The sequence below is a fragment of the Gallinula chloropus genome, assembly GCF_964237585.1.
Source record: "Gallinula chloropus genome assembly, chromosome: 3".
Lineage (NCBI taxonomy): Eukaryota > Metazoa > Chordata > Aves > Gruiformes > Rallidae > Gallinula > Gallinula chloropus.
Window position 1 is genome coordinate 27,185,225 of NC_140087.1, and position 16,266 is coordinate 27,201,490.

Below are 16,266 nucleotides of genomic sequence, written 5' to 3' on the forward strand. Positions count from 1 at the left end.
AGACCAAGATCCATGTTTTGCAAAGTAATTTCATAGACAATACCTCACTTCTAGGTGCACCTTAATAATAAGAGTATATCTTGGCAGCCACGAGGCAAAACAAATAAACAGCTGCTTCTAGTACTCTCATACTAATTGTCTTCCTCTCCCCTTCCCTCATTTAGCGTCAAATATATTTTCTTCTAAAATGTAAGTTACTGCCTACACTGGAGCTGTTGGCTGCAGGCTCCCCAGCCTTGCTCCAAACTAAACACAGAAATAGATTTCCTGCCAAGCACCGGGGAAGTTTGAAGAGTTTAGTTTTTAAAAATATAATCTTTTTATCAGTGCCCTAAGCCTGCCAAAGGTAATTATGGGCCACGGCGCATTTACATTAATGCATAGGACCTACAGACATTTCAAAAGCTTAATGGAGAAACTCAATAAATGTACATATCGAAAAATAAATTAATTAAACTGTCATGTAAAGATATCACTTAATTTCGCAGAGCGGAAGGCGCTCTTAATGGGAATGGAATGGATCAGTGAGCATTTCAAAACCCAAAGCTATAATTTAAATTCCGGCCCTCCTCTAGTGTGCAAGTCACAAGACATATTTATTATAGCCTTGGATTGTCAATTGTAATCGGTTTAGCAGAGACAAAGCCGTGTTGTTTTGCTTCCTTGCCCTCCTTGCTGGTTCAATATATTTTGATGTCAGACTATTGACAAGCAAACCAAAGGCTGAAATAAAAATCACATTTGCCTGTGATGAACTGGCAAAAATGCAGTCCAAGGTAAATGTAACACCGAAGCAGATGCATTTATTTATCAAGCAGCAAGGGAAAAAGGGTGATGTGAAGCATTTAAACTTCTTTAAATAAACCAGCTGAATATATTTGCTGCGCCTCTTGAGGTATGCTATGTGGCAACATAGACACAAATAGCTAAAAAGTAAGTAAAGCCCTGTGAAAACAAACAGCACCATTTCAAAGCTGCTGCTCTGGGTCTTCCAGGTGGGCGTAACAATTCAAAGTTGTCGCTCTGGACACTATTTTGGGGCTAGAGCCAAAGCCTGAGACTGAGGTCCCCAGCAAGCAGACAGCAACACTTCTTCCAAGCTGTGCAACCCAGCAGCTATTAGTTCACAGAGTGCCTCTGGCATGGTTTGCTGCAGGATTTTATTTGGTAGCAACACTTACAAACCAAGCCTATGCCAGTCATCAGCAACTGCCGCCTCCTCGCTGAAGGAGGATTCCAAGAAAGATTTCATTCTCTTTCCCACATTGTTCTGCCCAGCATCTCCCTGATTTCTTGTTGTGGTGGTTTGACCCTGGCTGGAGGCCAGATGCCCACCAAAGTTGCTCTATCACTCCTCTTTTCGGCTGGATGGGGGGAAAATATATATTGAGAGGCTTAGGAGTCGAGATAAGAACAGGGAGAGATTGTTCCACAATCAGTGTCACGGCCAAAACAGACTCAACAGGGAATAAAGTAAACACTCTGATTGATGACACTGCACACCCAGTGACACCAGAGTCGGATAATGAGAAGCACAACCAGATCTTAAAGTGCCTCCCCCCCCAACATCAACCTTCTTTGCAGGCTTAACTTTAGTCATGATATCACTCCCTTCTTCCCCCCCATTGTGGCACAGGGAGGGGCAGGGGGTGGGGGAATGGGGGTTCTGGTCAGTTCCTCATGAATTGTTTTCCTTCTTTGCCGGGGGGGGGATGGGTGGCATTCCTCATACTCTTCCCCTGCTGCAGCATAGGGTCCCATCCACAGGAGACAGTCCTCCACTGTGTATCCTTTCCCATGGGGCTTCAGTTCCTCACCTACTGCCCCAGAGTGGATCCCTTCCATGGGGTGCCAGCCTGGTCCCCCCCCCGAGTCACAAGTTCCCCCAGCAAACTTGGTCTGGCATGGGTAGGTCTCTCCACACGCTGCAGGTTTCACTGCTACAAGCCTACTCCAATCTGGGCTTCCCACAGGGTTACAGCATCCTTCAGGTGTCTCCACCATCTCCAGCATGGCATTCTCCACAGACTGTAGATGGGATCTCTATTCCCTATCATCATCCATTGGCTGCAGCACAACAGCCTGCTCCACCATGGTCTTCTCCATAGCCTGTAGACGCATCTTTCCAGCACCTGGAGCACCTCTTCCTCCCTAGCCTTCTTCACTGACCTTGGTGCCTGCACAGCTTCTTACATCTTCTCACTCTGGTGGCAAAAAGCAGCTGGTTGAATTTTTTTTTTTCCCCTCCTAACTGTGATTCCCAGAGGCGCTGTGACCATCTCTGGTGGGCTTGGGTGGTCAGCAACGACTCCGGCCTTGAGGCAGCTGGTGTTTGCTCTGTGGGGCCTGCAGAGAGCTTCTGGCTGCTTCTTGCAGAAGCCACCCCTGCAGCCCCCCATTCTCCACCAGAACCCAGCCACACAAAGCTACACCATTTGTGGAGCACTCAAGTTTGTGAATCCACCCCAAAACAGCGCTGACAAACCCAAAGCTCATGGTTGGGAAAAAGTGCAGCTGCCCCCATCACGCTGAGAGCGGCAGCAGGTGGAGGCCAGGAGGTTCCACCCAGGGGTACCTGAGGGCAGAGAGGAAGAGATGGCCAAGCACGTGCTAGTTGTCAACACATCATTCCATGGCTTCAAGGAGCAGTTGGTCTAAGAAGAAGACCTAATTTCTTTCTTTTATAGAAATACCTGCATCTCTGCCTTTGTTCTTACACACGTAATAGGATTTTAAAGAGACTGGTCTACATGTCTATTTTCAGAGTAACCTTTGAGTAGTTTGTTTCTCAAGCTAATTATTTGTTTTGGGCATGTGTAGCCAGGTTTATGGTAGTGGGAGGCTACAGGGTTGTCCTCTGTGAGAAGTTGCTAGAAGCGCACCCTAGGTACAAGAGCCAGTATCAGTCAGCTCCAAGACAGACTCTCCCCTGGAGATGCATCAGATATGGGTGCAGCAGCCCATGGAGGTTGAGGGGGAGCAGAGAAGCCACCTGCAGCTCACAGAGGACCCCCACCTTAGAGCAGGTGAAGGAACCTGCAGGCGACTGTGACCTCATGGGAAGCCCAGACTGGAGCAGGGTCTTGGCAGGACTGGTAGCCCCATGGGGAACCCACAATGGAGCACTCTGGTCATGAAGGTCTGCATCCCATGGAAGGGACCCACACTAGGGCATAATTTGTGAACTGTAACCCACAGAAGGGACTGATGCTGAAGTTCATGGAGGACTGGCTCCTGTGAGAGGGACCCCATGTTAGAGCAGGGGAAGAGAGTGAGGAGTCTTCCGCAAGAAGTGGTAGAGATAACATGAGATGAATTTATTGCAAGCCCTACTCCCTATCCCCCTGTGCTGCTTGGGTGAAGGAGGCAGAGAAATTGGGAGTGAACTTGAGCTGGGGAAGGAAGGGGTGGGGGACGTCTTTTAAGATTTGGGCTCATCTGTCATTACTCTGATTTGACTGGTAATAAATTAGGGTTTTTTTTCCTAAGTTGAATCTGTCTTGCCTGTGATGGTAAGTAGTGAACCGTCTCTCCCTGTACTTACCTCCACCCATGAGCCTTTCATTGTATCTTCTCTCCCCTGTCCAGCTGAGGAGGGGGACTGATAGAGCAGCTCTGGCAGACACCTGGCCTCCAGCCAGCATTAACCCACTCCATCTTTATACTTAAAAATCTCCAAAAACCAAACCACTAAACCCACTCAGCCACTGTGCCTCTTAGTAGTAGATTGGGGTTTTTCTTTTTGCTCACACTTTACATTAAGTAAAGAGAATCATCTTTTATGACCTTTTTGTAATACAACAGTTTTTAGCTTGCTATGCTATTCCTCTTTCATGCCCCTTTTCTAAGATGTACATTATTGTCCTTGATCACTGCGTCACCTTCTTCCATCTCCTTTGGCTTTCAGTGGGACTTAGAAAATAGTTTCAAATGACAGGTTATCCCTGCCTGCTGTTAAAGAATATTTCTGTTCCACTTTTAAGGACTGCAGAGTTGGACACAGCTTTTAAAGCATCTTTTTTCCTACCACCAGAAATCTTTAATTTACATAGCTCCTACCATCACACTGTCCCAATGCTAACAACATTCTTCTTTGAAAGAAGGCAGCAGGAAGGAAAGTGTTCTCAGCAGTACAAGTGCAGACAGGTTTAGGTCCTCATCCAAAACAATACGTAGGCTCCAATTCCTCCTGTCATGGGCATCAGTGCCAAATCAGAAGTCTAACATCTTCCTTTAATTTGGACATGAGTGACGTGAAGGTGGATGAGAATTATGGTCTGGCTATCTCATATCACACCAGTCAAACACCGTAACCACCAGCGTGTGACTTTCTCCCCAGTAGAGTCACTGCAGTCATTCAAAGCGGCCTTTTTCTGACCAGCTTTTCCAGCTTAACTGTCTGGTTCACAAGCACTCGCAGCTCTGAAGCTGATGCACTCTACAAACACCATCAAAACTTCTTTTGCTCAAAAAGTGCTGTAACAGGAAAACTGGCATTAGGTGAAGGGATGCTATTTCTAAACGCTGAAAATACATCTTTTTTGGGTAAAAACGCTTCCTTCCCATGTCACTTTGTAAACAATAATACACAAAATACAAATTCTACACTATTAGAAGCAGTGGTAACAAAATAATGCTTTTAATGCTCTTTTAAAAAACTTCTGAATGTTTTTATTTGAAATATCTAAAAGGCTTAATTGTATCCATCTTTTATAGTCACAGAATTTTAACAACATTCATGTTAAAAAAGTTAAGCCATTTCTCAAGCTTCCGAATATTAGCTGAAAAACCTGTAGTTTCATGCTGAAGACAAGTACCCACAGAGGTATATAATCAAGAGTGATCTGTACTTGAATTCTTAATTCATTAGTGGAACTGTAAGGCCCTCTTCTGGATTATAAATTACTGCACAGGCAAGCAAAGTGCATGGAAGTGACAGAGCCACGCAGGCTATGAAACAATAAACATCTCAAAGATGTTTTCTTCACACTTTTGCCAGGTTTTCACCTGTACCTGCCAATCTTAGTTACTAAACCATAGTAACTCTAGAACAACTTCAACTTCTTAGGAGATTGCTAACAATAAAGCATTTCCAATGCAAATATTCACCAGAGGAGCAGATGGTCTAAAGACAGTTGTCCACAACTTTTCATGAAGCTGCTGTGCAGCCAAGCGATGCTTGCTCACCCTTATGGGCAAGAGCAAATGCAAACTGACACTTGTGATTCTGCTCATACACACATATATGAGACTTTCAGAAGTAATGTTTGAAAATTTGACTTATGCTATAGGGGGTGTAAAAACAATCAAAAGCCTGTTGCAATGGTTCTATCTCAAATCTCCAAGGACTATACAGTTCATTAGATAGATGCCTTTTTTAAATACACACACAAGGAGCATGTTACAAGTGTAACCCTCCAAGTGATTTACTTGGATTTGCCTAAGCAAACATTTACTATTGAAAAGCAAGATCCCTCTCCACAAACAGAAGAAAGCATTCTAGAATGTGCTGTGCAGAAAGCCATCATTTTAACCCATCTATTTGGTTGAAAACAAGTGAACTCGAAGGATAAATTTTCCTCTTTCTAAAAACAACCACTTACTCTCCCGCTCGGTGATGTCTGATAACAAGAATTCATATGCATAGAAACACAAGAACAGGTAGCAAGTATCCTATTAGTAAAAACTCTGTACAGATCATCAGACATAGTTTAACTGGACTGTACATTTTAAAAAAGAAGGACACTGAGGAAACCTTCCCATATCATCATCTGGTAAGTTTCTGTCTCCATCAGCACAGGGCTAGCTACGATGCTCTTTCTTCCGTACTTTCGATTTTGGTGCTGCCAAGAAGGAACAAGAAGGGAGAAAACCCATCAGAAGTGAGTTACAGGGATAACAGTGCCAGCATTCTTTTAGATTAGGTTGGGATCAAAATGGATCCATTAATGGGAAACCTACCGTTGGGATTTTCTTGCCTGTAGAAAGCTTTCAGCATTTCCACTGCTTCTTTGGCACGGTAGCCAGAAGTGCACTGCACAAATTAGAATGATGCTCGTCAGCACGGCTGGGAACAACACATTCTACACATCATAATAATGCCTTAGGTACAGAATAACTGTGAACAACTCTGACTGCTCCGCTAATTTAACGAGTATATTTAACTCTTTTGGGAAGGAGAGAGTCAGGAAATCTGTTTCATGTTGAATACCTAATAGTTTGACAAATACTACATTGAAGCTTAGTGTAATTTCCCCAATAACTCAAAGTTAGGCATAACAAACTTTCTTAGTAACTTTGCATAAAATTTTTATGCAGTCCCCATTTTTTTTCCTATTAATGTGTTTCTACCTTTCTTCATATCCTCTTCAAGCACTTGGAAACATAAGGGGAGTGACAGAGTGGCTTTGGCAGGCACCTGGCCTCCAGTCAGGGTCAAACCACCACAGAGGCATACAGCTGGGTATTTGTAGATGAGATTCATACCAGAAAGCGTATGTCCACACAGGTATTCTTTATTCCTAACAATCACCTCTCAGACCTTTTCGGTCCTTCCAAGTGATTTTTCCAGGCATTAATGACAAAGTGTTTATATGTCACTAAATTAATCTCTACCCACACTAGAAAATAATGCATTTCACCCATACATCCCACTGCAGCTGCTTGCAGAAACAAAGAGAGTTTTTGTGGTGGCAAGAATCTCCTCCTTCCTTTCTTCTGAACATACAGAAAATTAAATACCACGTGCCAATGTTAGCAAATGAACACTCTTTCAGTACTGACTAAGCTAATTCAGATATTATCTTCACAAACACCCTGACAGAAAGAAGCTCAGTATGTTTACACTGGATTGTGGAACAGTATTGTCTTGCTGACTGAACTTCTTTCTGAGCCTTGAGTGCTTATTTACACTGCTGAAATAGATTACTTGTTTCTTACTTTCATTAAATCATAAGTGTGGAAAAGAACCCTTATGAAGGCTATCCTCATGGAAAGCAGGATCATCTACTACTGCATATAATGTCATAAATACAACGCATAAATACTATCCATGTATAGGCATACTACTGGAATGCTGTAAAGCACCTAGATTGGCATGTACTATACCTCCACTGAACACCTGTCCAGCCTTTCTTAAATGACAAGGATGCACCATTCTCTCCAGGCATTGTTCTTACAGTCCTTCCATATCCTTACAGTTCAGAACATTTCCAGATAGCTAAACTAAGTCTCCTCTCCTACTTGTGCAGTCTGTATTTATTCTGGGATTAGAACTATATGAAGTAATCAAAGCTAATGCATTTTACCTCCTATAAGGAAAGACAGTGGGCAAAAATACAGTCATTCCCAGTGGCTCAGCCAAAAGCCAGTAACTTAGTAAGTTGCTCAGTCTTTATTGTAATGTGTTCGTACATTCTGCAGTGTAATATTTTCCTCATATCTTCCTGCAACATACACTTGCTGTTCCAAGTATTACCTGTCTTTTAGATCTGTTTATTTCTTATCACTTTCTACAATTCTTTCCTTACCTCTCTCTTTTAAATATGTGACGATATCAGGCTTTTCCTCAAATTTCTTTACTTTAAGGGCTTTTTTTTAACTACACTATTTTCTTACAAAGTGAAGTTTACTTGACTTCTGATCATCTTTCAACAGAGTTCTCTTAAACTGATGTGTAACATTCTCAAAGCAAGATAATGAAGTTGGGCACAGTACCCTAGCTGAAAACCAAGGGAAAACATTTTATAGCTTACTTCGAATGGTTCTCCTGTGTCTACCATATCATCAGATGAGATGCTCAAAACTGAGCCACAGCCTCCAAATCGCTCATTTCGGCAGCCATAAACGACCCGTGGAATTTATGTGAAGGAGTTAAGGTATTAAGTTAAAGGAAAAAGCAAGCAGGAAGTAAAGTAGCCGGATTCAAGCAGTCATTAAATTTCACTAAAATGTGCTTGTACTTTTCAAACTAAATTAGCATGCACTACAGTTCCTCCCTCATAAATATCGGAGCTTACTTCTGAGTAATATAAGATATATTGCTGGAGAGGCACATCCAGCCTTCCTTGGAAGAGGAGAAGCATGAATCCCAAAGCAGCAGCATACAAAGCCATGGTTACAACACTCAGAACTGAACACAGAACTGAGATTATATTTTACATAAGAACAGAGCAGCTCATTTTATATAAGAACAGAGAGATCTCAAATGTATTTTTACATCCCTAAGGGAAATCTTTCTTTGCCATAACTGCAGGGTTTTTTTTCATTTCCAAGTCTCTCACTTTCATTCCCAAGTCTCTCAGCATTTACCTGGCAATAAGGGAGGTGGGTGCAGACTCTAAAACCGTAAGATGGTACGTACCCCTGTTAGCTCTGCTTGACAGTGTCAGGCCCTTCTCTGTGGGCTCGCTGCCAAGAGAGTAACATTCTGACATCTGGTTTCCCAGCATGAATAAGCCTGAAAGGATACTCATCAAGCGTATGGCAGCTGCACACATGATACAAGGCTCCACGGTCACGTACAGCACCGAGCGCGCAAACACTTCCGGGTAGTCTTTGTCGTGTTGCTTGCACCACTCAAGGACCCGATCGATTGCCACCATTTCTGCGTGTCGGGTAGCCTAGGAGACAGAAATGAACATTTTCTTAGAGCTTGCATTGATTCATGCCTTTCAGCTTCACTTGTACAGATAAAAATGAAATAAAATGCAATGTCATAAAGTTCTTCTTCCAAGTCATGGCCTGACATAGAATTTACTAATAAGGCAATTATTTTTCACTCCTGTTAAAGAAGTAATGTAATGCTTTCTTGATAGGTCTCCTTTTAATATGCCTTTTTACTGGTTCAAGCTGCAGAAGGAATTTCACAGCAATAGGTATGGCACAAAAACCCCAACATAAAAGAAAAGAGAGACAAAACCAATCAGTCATGTTCCAGTATCACTCTGGAACATCTGCAGCAGAGTGTTTTGTCAATCAAGTTTCACAGCAAAAGTATCCCACAAAATACTGCTATGAAAAGACTCTCCAGTTACAAACTCTGATGCTTATTTGAATTAAGACTGTTACTGTTTTCCTTCTTTTTATCTATTTTGGAAAAAAAAAAAAAAGGAATTAGACTAAGACTTCTTCAATCCAAATTATACTTCTGCTTCTGCTACCTATGTCGTGTGACCTTAGGTAAATTCCTCTCAGTACCTGGAGCTTGGAGCACTGTGAAGATCCGTGGTGATACCTGTGAGATGCTCTACATGGCAAAGGACTCACGTGTAAGCAAGCCAGTGGCAAGTTTAATGATGTTTGAAAACAGTTTTAAACCCCCTACTTCCAACACAAACCATTCTCTGATTCTATGATCTACATCGCCTGTGCTGACATTAGCAAATGGTGCAGAGCAGGAAGAGCGTACCTGTCAAGCAAAACAAGGACTCAACACCAATTCAGGGGAGCTCACTGGCCTAGCTCTAGTTTAGTCTCGTGGATGGGAAATTCCCACCAGCAGCTGGGGTGCATTAGGTCTGCTCCCCGAGCGCATCTTTTCAGTACAGCTTCATTTGAAGGGAAGACAGTTTGACACCTCTGAGACACAAACCAACGCATGTAAGCCTGTTGCCACGAAGGTTCTCTGCCTCATTAAGTGAGATTACAACACAGCTGAAGTCTCAGCGCACACACCTGATGGAGGCACTATGCCCTCCAGCAGAACAATGCCTCAGGACTACTCAGCTACCATAACTCAAAAAGCACAAGTTGTGGCCATTCTAGTTTTGTGCCCCTCAAACCAGAAGAGAGAACAATGGCATATTGCCTTTTCGACTCCTGAGCACAGACTGAAAGCTTATAAGCAATAAGCCTTCCTTACCAGAGGAAACCATGCCTCTAACCTATGATGCTGCGTTACACTAAGTACACAGAGTGCTTTTAGGCCTCTGTTGATCTTGGGAGTACAAGTTCAGAAGAGCCATGCAGCTGCTGTAAGTCATACCAGCTTCTACAGAAACAGAAGACAGCTACCCAAAAGAGATTACATTAATATAAAATATTACTAGTTCCCAGTGCATCTACATCTTAAGTAATACATAGCATCCATCAGTGGTACAGATCATCTCACCTCATGAAGACAAGAGAGCACCAGGACAAATTCACCACAGGGTGAGAAAAGATTATCTAAGTTACAGAATAGTCTCCATACAAAGACTAATTAGACTATGGCTTTTAAGTCACCAGATACAGCCATTAGTTTTGCAAGTCAAGATGAGTGCAGTAGAGATTTAAAAAAAAAAAAAAAAAAAGCCATCAAGAAAAATGTGGAAAAGCAAACAGTAAATTGTGATGTATTGTTCTCCTACCAAGTGGGCACCCAATGAAATTAGCAGGCAGCAGCTTTAAAGCAAACAAAAGGAAGTACTCTTTCACAAAGCGCCTAATTAAATTGGGGAACTCATCGCCACAGGATGCTATGGAAGCCAAAACCATAACTGAGTTCAAAAAAGGTTTAGACAAATTCATGGAGGATGTGTGCACAGACAGCTATCAGGAGCTATGATCCAGATACTCTGGCAGTCCCCAAGCTATTCACCTTCAGAAGTGGAAAGGAGATGCAAGGGGAAAGTTTACACTGCTCTCTCCTTGTTTCTTGAGCTCCTTCCTTAAACATCTGCTAAAGGTCCCTCTTCAAGACAAGATACAGGGGAAAAGCTGACTTTCTGTCTTAAGATTGTGTTTCCTACTGTGCTAGGACTAGTCTCTTTTATTGACTTGCTGTGTGTAAAATAACATATAAAAAAAGATATTTTCATTTTGTGCCACTGACACAGTTCATAAGTTTCTGTAAGTCCCTGATGGTTTTTAACTTGCTCAATCTTACATGTTATTTTAAAGCCAAGAAAACAAAAGCAGGTAAGAGTAGCATGGAAAAATGGAACTGTTAGGGTGACAAATGGTGTTTCAAACTGCAATTATTTGAAGTTGATGTTCCTTGACAGACCCCAAACTGCTCTGAAAATCTTAATTTCTAAATCTTAGACAAGAATTAACAAGTCAAAGTAAAGGGGGCCAAAGCTCAAAGTTTTAAATTACTAATGAAGCCACAAGCTAATATATGAGTGCAAACAACGCTTAATTTTTAATTACTGCATACTGTACTTGCACAATGATCTGGGCAGAGACATATGCTACAATGACCCAACAGAAGATAATGAAGAGGAGAAGTCTGCATGTATCAACAAATGACCTAAGACAGAGAGGATTTTAGTGGGAAGCAAACGACTGCATCACACCTGAATAAAGATGTTCCCACCCACCAAAAAAAAAAAAATGTTGGTGAGGGTCACACATGTTATAAGCACAAAAAGTTTCTAGGTTGGTGTAAGGCAAGACTGTGAGCAAGCAAGTGTGGAAGCTGCCAGAGGGAACACAACACTGGCACAAGCTTCTGAACGTACTGCCAGGCTGCTGAAAACAAACGTCTTGCCCAGACATTTGCTGCGCTGTTGCCCAACGAATATAAGTAATGACATGCCTAATTAATTTGAAATGCTGATGCCACAGCCATGCTCCAAAAAAACCCAACCAAAAACCAAGTGCAGCTGCATATAAACTCCCAATACCAACACTCTCCAGAAGAATGTGATGGTGATCAATGATTCTGCAAATAACTTTTGTAGAGTAAGCAGCAGCGACTCTGGCTTCAGTGTGTTCTGCTGTGGGCACACAGGGCAGAAACGATGCGTGCAGGGTGACAGGAGGCAGACTGAAGAAGTCTGAGAGCCTTCAGCAACTCATTTTTTGCCAAAATGAACAGTTTGGGAACAGAAAGGAAGACAGAAGACTACCTGCTCCCAACTCCAGCTAGTTAGATCAGAGGATACAAGGATTTACTTAAGGAGAAGATGGGATTTATTTCACACAAAGCCTAGTGGCAAATTGATTCCCCTGCAATTCTGCCCTTGCTCAGAAGGGCTGCAGATCTAACTGGATAAATTACCTTTCTTTTAAAAGCAGGAAGAAAGTTTTCAAGGGGTGAGAAAGGACAATACATTATGAAGCTACATTTTGAAGGTCAGAAAGTAAATGCTAAGAAAGAATTGCCACATGTCAACCTTGCAAAACAAATTACACAAAAAGTGTCTTGAAATAAAATATGTGAAAAGGGAGTTAGAACTGATACAGCGACCTTCAGATGAGTCTGAAATGTAATTACAGTGCTACTCCAAAACAAAATTAACATTTTGCCTTTTCAATAAAAATGACAGAGGGAATGAGGTCACAAGGCAGAAGAGTATGAAAGCAGAAATTCCAGCATGAGATGCACAGACTTAGGATGTTTAAATGATGGAATTGCCTACAGCAGGGAAGAGGGATGAGGGGCAAACCCCCAAGTTGGCAGATCACCTCCACCAGAAAAATATTAAAGAACTTGTGCATGAGGACATCAATCTCATTAGCAATGCTTTTCATGCATGGAAAGAGAGCCCCACGTGACTGAAACCTGTCAGCACAGAGTCACTCTTACAAAAAAATAGGAAGGACGTACAATCCTGACATCTACTGATCCAGCAGAGTCTCCATAGCAAAACTGGGTACGTAACAAACTGTGAAGGGAATACTGTAAGGACTAGCTTATAAAAGTAAAATGTAACAAATTACAATGTGGATTTAGATAAAATAGCTGACACTAAATTAACCTAGTAACTTTGACAAATGTTTTATCTAGGCAAGAGAAACACCAGTCCCATCTCTCTCAACTTCTACAATGCATCTGGCACAGCGCAACACGTGAAATTATTGCCAGTCTGGGGAAAACAGCACAGCACAAGAAATGTAAGGTGAGAAGCAAAGAAGTAAAGTTGCACTGAAAGGGGAAATGTTTATCCAGGGGGATCTAATTAGCAAAGAAGATAATGCCAATGTCTCAACTGCAAACATTTAAGCAAAATTAACTGAAGAAACACCTACATAAAACAGTTACGTTTCATGTGATGAAAGACATCATCAGAAGGGACAAGATCAGAGTGTCACTCAAGAGGTGGATAGCTTTACAGATGGGAGTAAAAATAAAAATCAAACCAACAAATTAAAAAATAGCAAAACAGCATAAAACACCAAGGAAACTCCAGAAGAGATGGATGTACTTCCTTCCAGAGGGAATGGAAGGAATTATTGTGATTAAAAAAGGCACAAGAAAAAGTCCCTCTGGAATAAAGTATACAATTTCTAGTTAAGTGAATTCAAGAAAGATTAATTAAAGTTGGAATGGATGTATAGAGGAATTGTGAGAACAAGCACAGAAAGAAAGCCTATCTTCTGAGAGGAAATTAAACAGCTGGCTTGGGGAAAACAGAGGGGGACGGGGCGGGGGGGGGGGGGGGCGGACACACGGGGGAGGAAGCCAAAAGGGAATAGGACTTTAAATGCACCCAAGCAATATAAAATAAAGGATGATGCTGACACAAGAGCAGGGAAATAGAAATGGACCACAAAAAAGTTTAGAATGGGAAATCAGACGTTTTCTAGCCATTTAAGGAATGTTATTCTGGAAAAGTCCTCCAATGAGAGGCGGGAAAAGAAATTACTTTTAAAACAGACCATAACAATTTCAGACACCTGCTGAACTGCCTCAATGGTTCAGGAGGGCTTTTTCCCCCAGGGTGGTTCCTAAACACTGACAGAAATTGTTAGGAGAAAACTAAAAACAATTTGCTGCATTCACATTTCCCAGAAAGTACCTCTTTTCAATTGCACATTTTCTTTTAGACTATATGAAACAAGTATCTGATGTAAAATTTAAAGCACCAAGTACTCAGCATTTCCAATAACTATAATATAATCATTTATGACAGTTAAGCCACAGAAGAATTGAAACTAGAGCTAAACAGAAACTGAAAAGTCTTGGCTTTCAAAGATACTAACAATTTACTGTTTCCAAAATGCAGCAAAGTTTTTTACATCAGGATACTCATATTTAAGCACATACCTTCAGACAACCCTGGTGTCAATGTCAAAAAAGTCTGAAAGCTTCCCCAACATTTTAAAGTTGATTCTGATTTTGCTATCAGTCTCATCAGTTACATCTGCCTGTTCATTAACACATGATTCTTACGCAGTATTAGTATCTCTGGCTCAATTTTCCTAAGGAGCATCTGCTTCCCCCAGTCTTTACATTGATTTAACTTGAAATACTTAGCTTCTCTGTCATCTGGCTTTCTTGAGATATGTTAGAATTGTCTTAATAGATTATGGATTGTCCTGCACACAAATAAGTATAATGATTCACCTTTACTGTTACATTTTTCAGCTTAAAATTTTTACCTTTGATTACGTTTTCACCTTTGAGGCACCCAATATGAATTACAGCCAAACACTGCAATGAGATTTATTTATGTGAAACTTTCAGTTGCACAAAATCCCTGTGGGCTTTAATGGGTCTCACAGCTTGTGTAAGATCTAATTTGATGGTATATTTGCAAGCATCAAGTCTAAAGTTTACAATCAATGCTTTTTCAAAGAAACAATCCCATCAGAAGGAGATGTTTTTGTAAACTAGAGGTATTTGTTACCCTGTGTACCCTGTAACTCTACACAACTTCCCAACCCCTTGTCTTCTCCCCACCCCTTACAAAACGTGACTGCTATTTATTTATTCATTTATTTGTATGGCAGCTTTCCTAGAAAAGAAACAGAGCTGGGGTTCCAATTTGTATTTCGTCGCTTTTCAGACAACCGTAGCACGTGACATGAAAACGCTGGGTTGCCCCTTCCTCAGCCCTCACTCCAGAGAGCACCTCAGGAACCTCAACGCCTTTCAGGGGCGACAGCCTCCGCCTCACATCACGACTTCACGACCCTCCTCGCTCTGCTTTCCGTTCCGTCCCTCCCGACACCCGCTCCCTTTCTCACCGCGGCCGGATGAGGCCGCCCGCGCCTCCGCCAGCGCTCCGGCCGCGGCCAACGGCGGGAACGGCCGCGCCGCGCCCCGACACACACCGGTGCCGCCGCGGCCAGGCGCGGGGCGGGCGGCAAAGCCGGCCTCGCCGGGACCCCCTCCCCGGGGACAGCCCTCTCCCCAACTCACGTTCTTCGTCTCGTTGACCTCGTTCCTGCCCCTCCCTATGACCTCGCCGTTGTACACCAGGAGGCAACCGACGGGGACCTCACCGTTCTCCAGCGCCTCTTTAGCCTGCGGGACATAGAGACTGGGACACACAGACTGACGCAAGACACCACTGCCCGCGGGAGGCACCAGCCAGGCTTTACAGAAAGCCCGTTCTCCCGCCCTCTCGGCGCTGCCGTGAGAGGGGCCCCGGCCTGCCCGCTCCTCTCAGGCCTCCTCCGATCTCCCCCGCCAGTGGGAGAACAGAGCTCGGCTGCCCGCACCCCTCAGGGCCGAGGGAGCGGCGGTAGGTAGGATCGTCCCCTCGCCCGCACTGACCACATCGAGAGCCTGATCCATCCAGGCTACCGCCTCCTTATCCTCCTCCTTCTTCTCCATGGCCGGCACCGGTGGAACGCGGGCGGTGTTTCCGGGAGGCCGGGCAGCGAGGCACCGCGGGCGGGACTACTACTACCGCCTCTTCCGCCGACGCGGAGAGGTGAGGGGCGGCCGGGCTGGGCGCGCAGGATGCTCCGGTCCCTCTGGAGTTTCCTCAAGCGGCATAAGAAGAAATGTCTCGTCCTCGGTACCTTTCTTGGTGGTGAGTACCGGGCAGCGGGGCCGGGGAGGAGCCGGGGGGCGGTGGCGGCGGCGATAACAGGTCTCGGCATAGAGCCGGCCTTAGGGTTGCGGGGCCTCGCCGCTGGAGTGTTCCCGGTTCTCGCTGGGGAGCTCCCCTCAGAGGCGGCGCTCGGCCGCTGAGCCCGGCGAGATCCCGGTGGTCAGGCGGGTTCCCTGCTGGCAGGAAAACTCGCCTGCCCCTGGCGAGCCTGGTGCCGGGGGCTGGCGTGACTGGCCCGGCGGTGCCGCGGGCCCGGCTGGCCTCAGCCCTACATCGCCGCCGCTGTGGGCGGTGGGCAGTTGCGCAGGGAGCTCCGCGGTGGCGTGGAGCAACCTCCGTCCAGCAGCTGACACCGAAACGCACCCGCCAGCTGCCTCTGGGAGAGCCCAGGCGGCAGGAGCGTTTTTCTCTTAGGCGGGGAGGAAAACCTGCGCGTCCGCCCCTCAGTCCCGAAGCGCGGGGATTCGCGTTGCCTGGGGATTCTCAGGGCCGCTGTTTTGGGACAGAACTTAACGGCGCAAAGCGTGCGTGACGTTTGTATCGTCATTTTTAG

The 16,266-nt window shown here is 44.1% G+C and overlaps 1 protein-coding gene across 1 annotated transcript; it reads right to left on the reverse strand.

Moving 5' to 3' along the window:
• Nucleotides 1-5,020: 5,020 nt before the first annotated feature.
• Nucleotides 5,021-15,503, reverse strand: ADAT2 (adenosine deaminase tRNA specific 2). The gene is made up of 6 exons (XM_084262589.1): nt 15,431-15,503; nt 15,074-15,178; nt 8,471-8,621; nt 7,755-7,861; nt 5,962-6,034; nt 5,021-5,843 (listed from the first exon to the last, which is right to left on the reverse strand). The coding sequence occupies exons 1-6, from the start codon at nt 15,488-15,490 to the stop codon at nt 5,803-5,805; spliced, it is 537 nt and encodes a 178-aa protein (XP_084118715.1). The 5' UTR covers nt 15,491-15,503; the 3' UTR covers nt 5,021-5,802.
• Between the last annotated feature and the right edge of the window lie 763 nt (nt 15,504-16,266).

What these genes read in the sequence shown, in the direction of transcription:
- ADAT2 (XM_084262589.1), bottom strand. Translation starts at nt 15,490, where the DNA reads ATGGAGAAGAAGGAGGAGGATAAGGAGGCGGTAGCCTGGATGGATCAG. An exon ending in TGGATCAGGCTCTCGATGTG is followed by an intron (nt 15,179 to 15,430) that starts GTCAGTGCGGGC and finishes TATGTCCCGCAG; the next exon opens with GCTAAAGAGGCGCTGGAGAA. An exon ending in AGGTCAACGAGACGAAGAAC is followed by an intron (nt 8,622 to 15,073) that starts GTGAGTTGGGGA and finishes TCTGTCTCCTAG; the next exon opens with GCTACCCGACACGCAGAAAT.